Source organism: Diorhabda carinulata, chromosome 1 (assembly GCF_026250575.1).
Source record: "Diorhabda carinulata isolate Delta chromosome 1, icDioCari1.1, whole genome shotgun sequence".
In the NCBI taxonomy this organism is placed as follows: Eukaryota; Metazoa; Arthropoda; class Insecta; order Coleoptera; family Chrysomelidae; genus Diorhabda; species Diorhabda carinulata.
This window is the reverse complement of record NC_079460.1, coordinates 18397240-18411574: the sequence shown is the minus strand read 5'-3', so window position 1 is coordinate 18411574 and position 14335 is coordinate 18397240. Positions and strand designations below refer to the sequence as shown.

At 31.5% G+C, this 14335-nt stretch overlaps 1 protein-coding gene across 1 annotated transcript in view; it reads left to right on the top strand.

Moving 5' to 3' along the window:
* Positions 1-221: 221 nt before the first annotated feature.
* Positions 222-14335, top strand: part of LOC130891586 (lysine-specific demethylase 6A) — a 105632-nt gene continuing 91518 nt past the window's right edge. Inside the window, exons 1-5 of the mRNA XM_057796449.1 lie at positions 222-363; positions 416-606; positions 1234-1300; positions 2574-2730; positions 6335-6446. Of these exons, the coding sequence (XP_057652432.1) occupies positions 521-606; positions 1234-1300; positions 2574-2730; positions 6335-6446 (422 nt within the window). The 5' untranslated portion in view covers positions 222-363; positions 416-520. The remainder of the gene's footprint in view (positions 364-415; positions 607-1233; positions 1301-2573; positions 2731-6334; positions 6447-14335) is intronic.

Genomic DNA, 14335 nt, shown 5'->3' with positions numbered 1-14335 from the left:
TCTTCGTTATAAGCAATTTTTGTAAAAGGGGTGAATTTACAATCATTTATAAGCGTATCATTTTGTATAAACATTCATAAATCCTAACCTATCTGTTTTTGAAATCTAAAAAATCTTATCAAAAAGGCCGAATAACTAAATCAACTCAGGTCTTTCTAATTTCAAAGAAGAAGATTTATGTTTTGCCATGATTTATACAATTGTTTTCCGTATTATCATTGTCTATGTTTATATAATTTGCTAAAATTCGAGCAAATTTATTATATTTATAATTTAAAAAAATATATAATTATATCAGAGTATTTATTTTATAGTGCTATATGTCTTTTTGAATTCATTTATTTAGTAAATTAGGTTAAACTGGTAAGTAAATAAAAAGAGACGTCAAGAGCGTAATAATAATATTTTGTTTTAGATAATTTAATAATCGTTTTAAGAACATTATATATTACATATATATATGTATATAAATATATATAGTTATTAGTAAAATATTGTGTACATACTGTGAATAAAAAAAATGAGTAAAACGACCAGTGGCACTGAGGATCCTGATGATATTACCATGACTGCACAAGACCTACATATTTTATCTGAATTGGATAGGTAAGGCTTTTGCGACTTTATTCTAGCAACAGAAGACAAATAAACCTTTAAGGAACCATTAGAAATTAACAGAAGTGATAAGATATAAACATAACCAACAAGATAAACATTTTGGTGACATTGGCTTTACTCAATGGAGGTTTCGCAAAAAAATATTGTCTAACATATCTAGTAAATAGTACAAAAGATTTAACGAAGACCAGCTTTTAGACATTTCTCAAAAATTATAGAAGATACAATAAAAATTTTCTATTAAGGGTCTTCATTTTATGTAATTTCATAACATGAAATACTCCATATATTTTTGCCCTTTCGGTTTTTGTATTTAATTTATAAGTCATATCATAATATAATTTTCAAAAATTATTTAATTTTAAATTTATTTATTTTTCTCAATAATTATGAAAAGTTCCTAATTTTATCTGTAATTTATGAGTCTAATAGTCCAATATCAGGTCATTAAGAAAGGTCCTGTATATAAGTATTATTTTGCACCAGTAAGCTATTTATGTTCTTTTTGTTTAATTATGATTGCATGAGTACTTATGTAGCTATTCATAAATATATGACAAATTGAAGATCACATCACAAATAATTGATGAGATTTATGAATTATTATATCTTTAGCCGTCAGTATGGATTTTTGTTGTTGAATCAGCCAGAAAATGCATCCAAAAAGGCATTAGTCCAAAAGGTATGTATCTATATCATATGTAATTAAAATATGAGACACTATGTACCCAAGCTTAACTACTTCGTTTAAACAAAATTAATTTTTTTTGTTTTCTTATTCATTTATATATTACAATAAATCTAAAGAATACTATATTTTGTTGCATGCTTCATTTTATACAGTATCATTTATGTTTATCATCAATGTTTATTCGGGATATTTCATTTATTAAAAATATATACTTTGTAAACAAGATACAGGATGTTTCTTCAACTTTCAGACTAGTATCGTCTATAATATAATTCTGGGCTGATATTAAGTAGTACGCTAATTATGGCAGTAAAATCTTAACTATAACCAATTAAAAAGCTAAACAATCATTTCAATTGTCAAGGTAAACAAAATACAGCAGCAACTGCGAATATACAAACTAGAAATCCTTCATTTTTTAAAAAGCATCAGAAGTAGTTATACTTTTTATATATTTATTCATTTATTTACCAGAGTAACATTACATTACAAAGTAATCCAAGAGAGGAAAACGAATTTCCTGTTTGTCAGTCTGGAGATGTGAGACATGCATAACAGGAATCTCTTAGCCATGCTTGTTCACCTTAAAAACTAACTTAAAACTAATATAAACAGTTATGTTCAATGGAAAATTTTTTAATACAATAATACTTGCTTTAATAAATGTGGGTATAAATCCTGTTTAGTTTTATAAATTTGAATCATCTGTTAACTCGTAACAGGATCAAGTCTTATCTATATCTATTTATTATCAAAATATGATACCCAAACATAAAAAACAAGTGATGCCACATTCCCCATAGAGCCCTGATCCGGCACCATCTGATTACCATTTATTTCGAAGTCTGAAGAATTCTTTGAATAGTCAAACTTTCACAAATGACAATGATCTTAAATCGCACCTGGTTCAGTTTTTTGCTGATAAGGACTAGAAATTTTATGAGCACGGGTTCATGAAGCTGAAAGAAAGATGGCACAAGGTCATTAAGCAAAATGGAAAATCTGTTTTATTTTATTCTACAAAACCGAAATTACTTTGTCGCCAAACAATAACCTGAGTACATTTGTATCAAGTCTGGAATTATATTGACAATATCTTGTATCTAGTTTGTATGGAATTAACAAACATTAAATAGAGAGTTCTTAGAACTAACACAGATGATTTTGAACAAATTCCTGTAGTGTCTACATAATTACTAATGAGTGTTGTATATAATTCTTGATTTTTGAGATAAGTTGTACATTTTTACTCCACTAATTTTAGGCTGTCAAGTATTTACAATTAATGGTTGTGCAAGCTAGAAGGCAACAAAAAGCAAATGAAAATGATTCTAGTAATAATACTAAAAATATAAGTATTGATCCTAAGACATGGGTTAAATTAGGACACTTTCATTTGTTACTTGAGGATTATAGAAAAGGTTTGTTTATTGTTGTTAAATGTAATAAGTTGTCTTGCATTTTTTCTAGTGTAATTTGGATAGTAGATTTATCTCAATGTGTCGAATCTCAATTTTTTTTAATGATAAGGGGGTAGTATATTGCTTTTATTTTTTACATTTAAAATAAAGGATTGTTGAATTTTTCTTAAATATCAGATTATAGTCGCTATACTCATTGAGGTAGGCATCCATATTTCTGCATTGCATCAAACGAATTATTTTTGTACAATATATTGATGGGATCAGCGTCGGCTTAAGAATTAGTGGGGCCTGGTGATAAAATCGATTCGGGGCCCACTTAACGAAATCAAAATCAGCTCGAACTCTTAAATGTCATATATTAGTTTCAAATTAAATATGAATTATAAGTAAAAATTAATTCAAATCTTATTCCATAAACTTCTTTCTTGATTTAGTTGTGGCAAAATTTTCAGTAGGTCTTTAGTCTTTGTGAATACCTGCCAGGTATAGTAAAATAGAACTTTTATTTCTGCTTGGTTTGTTAACTTTGAATCTCTAGGTCGACTGTACTTATCTAATATATTTACTCATTATTTTAACAATGATGTTGAGCATAATTCCATCAATATGTAACATTCAGCAATTCAAGAGTATTTTGGCTTTGTTTTGCCGCCCCGTTCACTTCAGGTAAGTGCTTGTTCTAACAGTTCATTCGTTGCAAAAATTTCTGAAATATAAAAAGTTATTGGTAATAGAAAAAAAAACAATTTTTTAATTAAAATAAAATGAGTTTTACTTCAAGATAATCCTGGGAGTGATAAAAAAGAAATACTTACCAAACAAAATATTTTTCCAGTACTATTTTTCAAATATGAAATTTTATTCCCGACACATGATAACACAAAAAATGGAATTAGTCGGAGTGGATCAAATAGACCTGGCATAACTACTTCAGGGTTAACACTATCTTGTGTTATTATTCTAAAGAAAATTTGAATATTAGAATAATAAATGTAGTACCTAGAATGCTCGATACTTATCAAGGTAGTTTTGAAATTATAATAGGGTACTTGCAGTGGTCGGTAATTTGGTTATTTAACATATTTAAAAATTTATATATCAATTCTTATTTATGATTTAGGTTGAATTGTATTATAACTTAAAATATTTTAAATCGCAAATATAAATTTATGATAATTTGAATAATAACACGTGACAGAAAACATGTTTCTATTGGTTGTGACGTATAAAGTAAGTAAATACTGGAACTTAGTCGCCTTCTGTTGTTGTGAGTGGAGGTAATTGGTTGTTTAATACGATTTGTGTTTTTGTAAGGGTTTCGAAGACTATTCTAATTAAAGTGATGGCCGAAATAGGATTTATCGAAGCAAGATCTGACAATCTATTCAAGGTTGATGCATTCATGGTTGCTACGTTCTTTGCTAATAATCAATTATTAACTTAGGCTGAAATAAGTGGAGTAAAGATATAGTAGCAGATACGTAAGTACTACTAATTAGACTTTCTTATAGTAACGTCATCATCACATTTGTTTGCTTGAACTTTATTAAATTGAAGTCATTAAGATGATAGCTTTCAAGGTTATGTTTTGATTAAAGCTTTCGAAGTTAAAACATTTGCATTATCTTTCAGTGCTGTTTACTTACTTTCTACGTCACACTCAGTCATGTGACAACAAATGCGTTTTGGCGCGTCATTTAGGTATTTAAATTTGTTTATTTTCTTATGAACTAATATACCGTTTAAAAAAATTAAAAAATAGTGATTAAGAACGATATACTAAATGTAGTTAAGGTATAAAAAAAGTATGCAAGGACCCTATTCTTCACAATCTGTAACAACTCGTATACATTTGGAAAAGTTTCGATCATATCAGATTGAACGATCCATTTAAGCATTTTCAATTATATTAATGAATTATTTGTATTATTAATCGATTCGGGTTGAAGTTTGATAATAGGAATGAATTGCTGTAATTCACAAAATAATTCAAGTTGTGGATTATTTGAATATATTTCTACTAGAGATTTTGCTCGCACTTCCAATTCATTATTTACATTTTGAATGCATGGAATATAGAATGTATTATTATTTAGAGTAAAAAATTAGTGTGTGGATTAAATTACACTAATTCATTCATTTAATTCAAAATTACAAACAATTTTTGGAAAAAAATGCAAATTTTGCTGTAGATCCAATATTGCTTCTAAAATAAATGATCAAATTAGTAATTTTGCGGGGCCCCTACGAGCTCGGGGCCTGGGGCCTCAGCCCCTGTTAGACTCTCCCTAAATACGATGCCGAAATGTGGACGTCTACCTTTAGTAGACAATGATAGTTGAACTTCTATGCGTTAGATCAGATTGATTGGAGAGTTATTTTGGCTCTCCAGCTTTCTGCACCTATATAACTAGAAATATATTTTCTTCAAGACTCCGCTTCTAAAATAAATAGATCCTCCAAAAAGAGATTTTTTTTTTTGGCCAAAAACCATCGGTAAAAAACGTTAAAACTGTGGAATTTTGTTAATCAAAGTAGATTTTGAGGAAAATTTGGATTTACTTACCGCCTTAATCAAAATCTACTCTGTGCCTAAGGTTAGTTTCCATTTTTTAGGGGTGAAAACTCCCCCTTATCGTAAAAAACACTGATTATAATCTCGATTTTCATGAAAAGTTGAATTTAGCTCTACTTACCCTCTTCTACGAAATCTTCCCTGTGCTAAATCGGGATTTATATATTTTGGGAGATGTAAACTATCCCTCATTGAAAAAAAAATTGAAAGCTCAGTTTTATACATGTTTTGGGTAAAATCAAGTTTAAATGTATTATTCGTAAATCTTTTACAATTGCAAGTGGATTACGATTCATTTCTATTAGGGTGGTAATGGTGAGGTTATAATTATTACATTTTTTCAAAAAAGAACAAAAAATATTTTTTTATAAATCAGTCAACCTTTATGCAAAAGACTTTTGACATTGCTCATTCTAAAGGTTTTTCTATGTTCTTAGAAAAAAGATCTTTTGAGTTTTTTCTAAATATTTCATCAATTTTAAGTTGAGGTTAAAGGCTTTCAATATCGAGGTTCCCCAAAAATAGCCATCCTTCAACGAGCAAAACTCAGTTATTGAATTTACAGAGGTCCTTAAAAACGAATTTCTTTGTTTTTTTATTAGCTACATTCTCAATGATTTTGCTGGAAAAATAAAAACTTTTCAAGGTATTCATGAAAAACTGTAAAAAATATGCGTTTTCTCAATGAAAATTGAGCAGTTTCAATTGTTAATAACTCTAAAAGTACCAACTTTAAAAAAAAACTTTCTAGAGTCAAAGTTGCTTAGAATTAGTCAGTCTATCGATTTACAAGATTATTTTGATGAAATAAATTTTCATCTCTAATAAGTGGTGGCTTTCACCTCCAGGGCAAAAGCACCCTTCGGCACAGGGTAAATCGATTATCAAAATTCCACGGGAAATCGGCCTATTTGTCGCACTTCTCAAGGTGATAGCATAACTCCTTGAAGATACCTTTTGCTGATATGGCTATAAAATTTTGCGCATTATTCAAGATATAGATTTGATTTGGTAAATTTGTTTTAGCTCTTTCAGCTTATCAAATGTTTTACAAAACTCAAGCAGAAAACCATTGGCAGGACACCACTTTCTTATATGGAATTGGATTGGTGTACTTCCACTTCAATGCCTTCCAGTGGTAAGTCTGATCAAATATATTTTCAAAATTTGAACAATTTATGACTTTTCATGAGTGTACTATTCCACACATTCATTTACATGTTCTGAAATTTGAGTTAGACCATTAAAATATATTTATTAGAATATTTTAGTGAATGTGTATAGTGTGTTGCATAATTTTTCTAAAGCGAGTCCTTCAAATGAGGGCTATCGCTTTTATGCCAGATGGCTCTGCCGGCTAGTGAGTATAGTGTTCAGTTAACTGAGGAAAGATGGTAGGCAACTCACTAGGTTGGTGGGAAGACAAGGCCATTATTTTCGTTGTAACATTACAGCGAAAAGTTTTATGAACATTTTGACTTTGCTTCAATTGTATTTTGTGGTCGTGGGAGTTATTATTTTTTTCACGAAGCAAATAGTAACAAGCAAAATATTTATATCAAAGTAAATACACACATCTCCAAAAGTCTTGGCCTTCCTTGTAAACTTTTAAGTTTGCCTATGTCTCGCCCCATTGCGATATCCGGAAACAAAGGAAATATCATTATTTGCCATCGTAAATTTTACGAATGCCCTGTTATGTATGGTTAAAATCCCATGGAGAATGAAAGTTTTAGTTGAATAGATTAACTGTACTAGTGCCTGCCACTCCTGAATGATAACTTCGCTTTTGCAAAAGGAAATCTGATTCAGTTTCGATTTCCTATGAAACCATTTACTTCCGTTCACTTTCCCGTCTGTAAGTATTCATCGAAGACAATTAGTTTGGATACAAGGATGACCTTATTTCGTCAATACGGTTACAATACAAAATGAGTTTTATGTATTATCTCTGAAATGTCTTGCGCGATTTTAATAAATTTTTGTTTGTGAGGATTTTGTATTAGGGGACGTAGGAGAGTATTGGAGACTTTTTCACACAAATTGTAATGAATTTGTCGTTTTCATACATAAAATTTTATTTCCTACATCAGTAGCAAATATATTTGGCTCAAATTATTGCAAAGAATTAGTCTTCTAACTTAATCAGTCTCAAAGTGAAATAATAATTTCTGAACCATGTCAAAAGTACCTAAACCTCCCAGCCTTCGGGTGGTTCGGGAGATTTTCAAGAGCTTTCTTTTGCGACCAATGCGTCTTAGTACTTTGTCGTTGGTGATTCTGTCAGTCCAGTGTATCTTCAAGATGCATCTATAGAGCCACATCTCAAAGTTTTTTGATTATTTGAGCTTTCAAGGTCCAGCTCGATAAAAGTTCCGACGAAATGTAGGTTTATAAGCAGCGAAGCCATTATACGAGGATGGTATGAATTAAATAAATATGGGTTAAAAAAACTAAAGGCCCCTCAACACTCTCGCGAGAATCTTGCGAGAACGCAAGAAACGTGTGAGAAATGCGAATGTGGAACCGATTCGCGTATTTTTCTCAAGTTCTCGCGCAGTTCTCCGGCAAAGATGGAGAACAGCGCGAAAACGTGAAAACAGGCGGGAAGGTTTATTGACTTCATACTCGCATGTTTCTCAGTAACGAGCGAGTCGCCGATTTGAATGATTTTTCGTCACTTCTTTTTAATCATTCTTTTCTCTTTATTATACGCATGATTATAATATGCAAATGCTCATAACAATACACTTGCCGCAGTCACTTCAGCGTCCATCATTATCGAGCGGAGAACTGACGTGACAACTTTGATTCTCGCGAGAGTGTGGAGGGGCCATAAGAAACACGCTGTTAAAGAACATCAAACTAAAGAGCTAAAAACAATTTACCAAATAATCTAGAATTTTCTATTGATTATTGTTTTAAGCTTATTTGGGTAATTGTTTTTAACTTTTTGGTTTGATTTTTTTTAGAAGCGTGTTTTTTTAGTTTTTTTAGAATATATTTTCATGTTAGACCAACAAATCAATGCAATATCAATACTTTATCCAGCCCCTCTTCATTCTACTGTTTACTTTAGAACGTTATTGTAATTTTTAAATTTTCTGGTAACGCGATTTCTTAACAAGCTACACTCGTATTTTATATGGGCATATTAGTTCGAAGCAAATATACTTTTTGATTCCATTTCTGAATACCATTTTTTAAACGGCATCAATATTTCGAGTTAAACTCTTAATAAGCTTCTTCAAGTCAACTACTTAAGGAAAAAAATTTCATTATACTTATTTTCATATGTATCTATTGTTTAAATGACGATCATCACGTTGACGGCACTCCTCAAACTTTTTGTAGAAGTGGTCGATCCTGATCTTTTCTTCGCTATTGTTTCTTCAATCTGTCAAATTTTGTGGTAAAGTAAGGGCGAGGTGGCAATATCACCTCTTCGTGAAATCACCTTATCGGGTAACTGGTGCAATGCAGCTAAAGAGTTGTTAGTGGTGTGCGATGTGGCCCCATACTGTTAGAACCATGTCAGCCGATTATACTGCTCACATTGTTGCAGTTGAGGCTCGAAAAAATTGCGTATAATGTCGACATAGCGTGCAGAAGTTATAGTAACTGCATGTCCTCTGTTATCTTTAAAAAGTAGAACCCACACGGTGACTTTAGGGCTATGCAAAGGGCGTTTATATTAGGTATGTGAATTCTTTTCTCTCCCAAAACGATAATTTTGACGATTTACTTATTCGTCCAAATGAAAATATGCCTCATCTCTGAAGAACATGTTGAAATTGTTAAATCTCTCCAAAATTGCATTCACAAAAATCAATCTTACAACGTAATCATTTTCATGTAGAACTTGCACAATCTGAATATTATAGGCCTTTAAGTGTAAATCAGATCGCATTAAGCGGTGAATTGTCTCTCTTGATAATCCCAGTTGAGACGCTTTCTGGAGCTGAGTCGAGGCTGTCGGTTTACAGAATCTGCTACTGACTGAATGTTTCCAGGAGTTCTTCCTGTCATTGGGCCGCCGTAATGAATTTCGCCAATAGTGTTTCCATAGTATTGAATCTCTGAATCCAAGCTAAAATTGTTGCACTACTTGGAGCTTCCGCAATGTTGCGCAGTCGATAATGTAACCGATACAACCGTCGAACTCAAATAAGTGATCGATTGTTCTCGAAATACGCGCACAAGCAAAACGAGCGTTGTTTTCCCTTGTACGGCATGATTGCAACTAAAAATTTAAAGAACGCGCTAGTAAACGACCCCCGCGCCACCCCTTCCCCTTTTTGCTTCTCACTCAGTCTTGAAATAGTTGGATCGTTTTGAGACACCCTATACATTTTCGGGTGCGTGTTGTACTTAAAAAATTCTTAATAAATTTAATCATAAATTCAAACTGTATATTCCTCATTTATTCAAAACGAGAAAATAAAAGGCAATTAAAATGGAAAATTATAGGAGGGACAAGAAAAATCGCCAAATACGTTAGACACGAACACGAATAGTCCGGACATGCCTTTACCAAGAAATGGAACGTCATGACGACGTCATAATAACTTAGTCACGATGTTTATGAACAGGTGTTCTAGATATTCAGGTCTGGACTCGTAACCCTTCCGTTTATGGAAATATACGATGATACCATGATTCAGCAAAATTCATTATATAACCGAATATAATATGTTATACAGTTTGTTTGAAAAGTGAAATCAAGTCGTAAGATGAACTTTTTAATTATATTTTAAATCAGTGGTTGCCGAACTTTTGAGTTAGTGAGCCATCCTAGCATTTATAAACCTTTTAGTGAGCTACCTAGGAATATTAGGCCAAATAAAGTACACAAAATGGAATTTAAACCAGTTAACGAATAACAAAATAAACGATTAAAAAAATAACAGAAACGGTTTTACGTTCCGGCACAATTCAGAACTTAATCAAAATAGCACAACAAAAATGTATTATCTAAAGTTTAGATTCTAAACAATTCAACTAATAGGGTTAATTCTGTAATAAAGATATCCTTCAGCCCACCTTTCCTCTAAATATCTCCATTTCATTATCAAGCAATGATACGTAATGGTCTACTGATACTATTTTATGTTTTTGAAGGTAGTCGATGGACACAATCCCATGACTATCCCTCCCAATAAATAGTCGCCATTAATTTTCCGGCCAATGAAACTTACATTTTTAGGAGCAGGTTGGCCTTTTGCAATCCTCCGTTTTTTCTTTCAGGAGTGTATTGGTGGTTCCCGATTTCTTACACAGTTATGAATGAATATTAAACTGCGTCGTTAAGGCCTGATAAATGACCATTCGAATGTGCGTTTGATCTAAAGTGAGCAAACCCAGCACCCAACGTGCATATAATTACGTATGGATAATTCTTCGATAAGTATGTGTCACATGTATTCTTTGGATATGCGGATAGTCTGTAACCTCAATCTGCCGGTCATTCAGTGCCATTTGGTGAACTTTTTAGATATCGCTTGTTATTGCAGTTTTTTCTGTTCGTCAGTTAAGCTGATTGTTTAGAGTTAGAGTCTTTGTAAACATTGTCTTAAATCTCTTTTTATTTGTGTTAGGTATATTCTTTCAAAAACAAATATTAATGACAGCTCCATACTCAATTTTCTCTATTTCCATAAAAAATTTTCACAATAACTCACTTATACGATTGTTGAACAGAAACTGATTGAAATTTTAACGAGGATCCCTAAACACATGCGCAAATAAATTTCCCAACTTATGTTGATAAGTGCCGAAATCTTTTCAAACAACCCTCCATTGACACTAAACACAACATGACACAAATACAACCTTTTCCTTTTTTTATAAAATCGTTTTTTTTTTTGGAAAAACGGATAAAAACATTTGGCACTAATGTCATAATCCAAAAAAATTATTATAAATCTGGTCGAACCGGTCCTGTTTCTTGTTAAAATTTAGGTCCTTAAAATTTTAAACAGTCGAGGTACACGCTCTAGACACTATTGATTTATTCAAATTCTCAAAATTTTTCACATATTTGCTACTATACGTTCGCTAAAATCTTTGTTGTTTTTAGTCCTCATGTATGAACAAGTATATAATTATAATTAGATATTTTACATTTACAATTAGGGCTTAAGTTTCGTAATTATTAGATTAGGTACAATAGATATTTAATGGTTAAAACATGGCACCGTTGCTGTACGTTCCGAGGTAACCCGATGAAAACCGATCCCTAACTGAATTGCTGAGCCATTTTCAACCTTATCACAGTATATAATACCGAACCCAACACTCTATTTGAAAACTCTTGTACTGCAGTAGAGCTGGCAATAACTGTTCCTAACGTATAACGTTTCGTTGTGACCGATTTTTTAGGTTTTCAATAGCAGGAATTGTAATTATAGACAATACATTCTACATTATTACTATGCAAAATGACGTCCAAGATCATACACTGGCACCCAAAAGATAGTAAATCTATAATCACTTTCGATTCAAATTATATTATGACTTATTCTATTATTCATATATTGTAGTACGTGGTTTTATGTCTTAGCGATGGTGTTTTTATTGAAGTAATGAGATAAAATGGAAAAGCCTCTGGCATGTTACAAATCAACGTATTATCATCAACCTATTAAATGATTCAGTTAAAAATTTGAATAAGCCAATCATTAACATTAAATTTTTATATTACCGTATTTGAAAGAAGTTATATGAAAGACGATAAATACGTGATAGAAACCATAGAATAGTCACGTGCTATTTGATTTCAAACATAGAACTTGGCAAATGTACGACAAAATATACAGTAAAATCGTTCGGGCACTTGTATATTTTGAAATTAAGTACAATTATATAGAGGGTGTTTCAGAATAGAAATCCAATCTCTCGGGAAATGATTCTATAGGTAAATAGTTGGTATAACAAAACTTCCAAAAACGCTTTGTAAGCGAGTTATAGTGGGCGATAGATTTCGCCCGGATTGCTAATCCACCAAGAATAGGAAGCCATATTGAATATCTCAGGTCTGAAATTATCACGCAAATTTGTTTGGTCTCACGGGCGTAGCCAAGGATTTTGGGGGTTCAACCCCCCCCTCCCCCCGAAATAAGCAAAATACTACCTAATATTATACTGTAAAAATACGAGGAGTGAACAGAGTTAAATTATTAAATTTGAATATATATAGCAGCGCCTAGCACCATCTTTTGACGAGAGGCTGACGCAGTTGCAGCCGAGTTGTAAGATATCAATAACTCTCTTACAACTTCTGCAACATTCCTGCATAGAATGTATGCACGTATTACAAAATTAATTTGTTCATTCCATTTCTTGATCATACAATTCAACAATTGGTTGAAAGGTTTATCTGGTGTGTTACCTTCAAATTTTACTGCCAGCTCGGAAATTGGTGAAGCGATTTCCATGTACTCGTTACTGCTTTCTGAAAGAAATATATCAGAGGTTAAAGCAGAACTTGAAGTATGGAAAATACCTAGATATGTGCGATAAAAACCTCTATCCTAATATTTACACATTACCACAAATCTTGGCTACCATTCCTGTATCCACTGCTACCACAGAAAGGTCTTTCGGCCTAAGGATACTGCAAAACTATTTACGAAACACTACAAGTGACAACAGACTTAATGGTTTGGCTCTCATGAACATTCACTATCGAACAGAAATTCATGCAGATGAAGTAGAAGTAAAAGAAAGAAGCCGAAGATTTCTTCTTTGATGGTTTTAGATTTAGCGCAGAGGAACGAAATTAATTTAACCATTTCTTTTGAAGTTAATAACTTTATAATTACCTATTTCGTGATTTATCCGATGAATATATAGACATTAAATTTCATGTAAGTAAAGTTTTGTTGTTTTATTTACTTCAAATCAAACCCTTTCCTCCAAACTAAGTATTTTGACCTAAAAATTGAATAAAATAGGTCTGTAACTGTGATAGTTTTTACGTTAACTGATGTAAAATACAAAAAACTCAACTCCAAAATACACTTTTTACGTTTGAAGTAAAAAAGTTGTAGACATCATTTTATTTGAAAGTTTAAAGCATTTAACGAAGTTATTCTACTCCAAACCTATAAAAGTGTATTTTGGAGTTGAGTTTTTTATATTTCACGTCAGTTAACGTAAAAACTATTACAGTTACAGATCTGAGACGTATTTTTTTCAATTTTTAGCTGAAAATACGTATAAACCAAACAAATTTGTATGACAGTTCGAAACGTTTTTGGAAGTTTTGTTATACCAACTTTTTTCCTTATATTTACCTAATGAATCATTTCTCGAGAGATTGGAATGCTATTCCAAAGCACCCAGTTAAATAGGTATAATTTTGAAAAAAGAAGTAACGAAAGTTGTAATTGTTTTTGAAACACTTAACCTTTTGGGAGTGAAGATTCAATTAGAATAATTTGCAATACTTATGTACAGTATTAGACATTTTAGATTGGCCTTAAGAGACCATGTTTTGTTTTCAAGCCTTAGTATTATAAAAATCTAATCCATATCCCAATAAAAAAATTTCTTTTCTAATTAGCATTTTACAAACAAAAGTATATTGAAAAAAAAAATGCATTTAAAAAATATTAACGGTTGACTGAGATAAACAATCGAATAATGAGATTGATGGTTGAGATTTATTGAAGTGAAAGGAAAATTAAAGAGAAATTGAATGATAATAAAATTAAATAAACTAAATCAATATTTAACCGAGATATTTAAAAAAAGGACTTTATTCGAGACTTTTTTGGTTTTGTCAAACCTTGTCCTTTCCTACTTTTAGTGCTCAAAGTATACAGCAAACTCTGGATATCAATATAAAATTAATTACGAGGAACATCGGAAAAATTACTTGCATTCACACAATCAATATTAGCAGTATTTAGTTACATATTTGTTCGAATAAATTTCGTCACCATTAGCTATTTTTGAAAAGAAAAATTGTCATACGGTGTGGTGCAACTCAAAATTAAATAGTGATTAGAGCAACTATCCGTA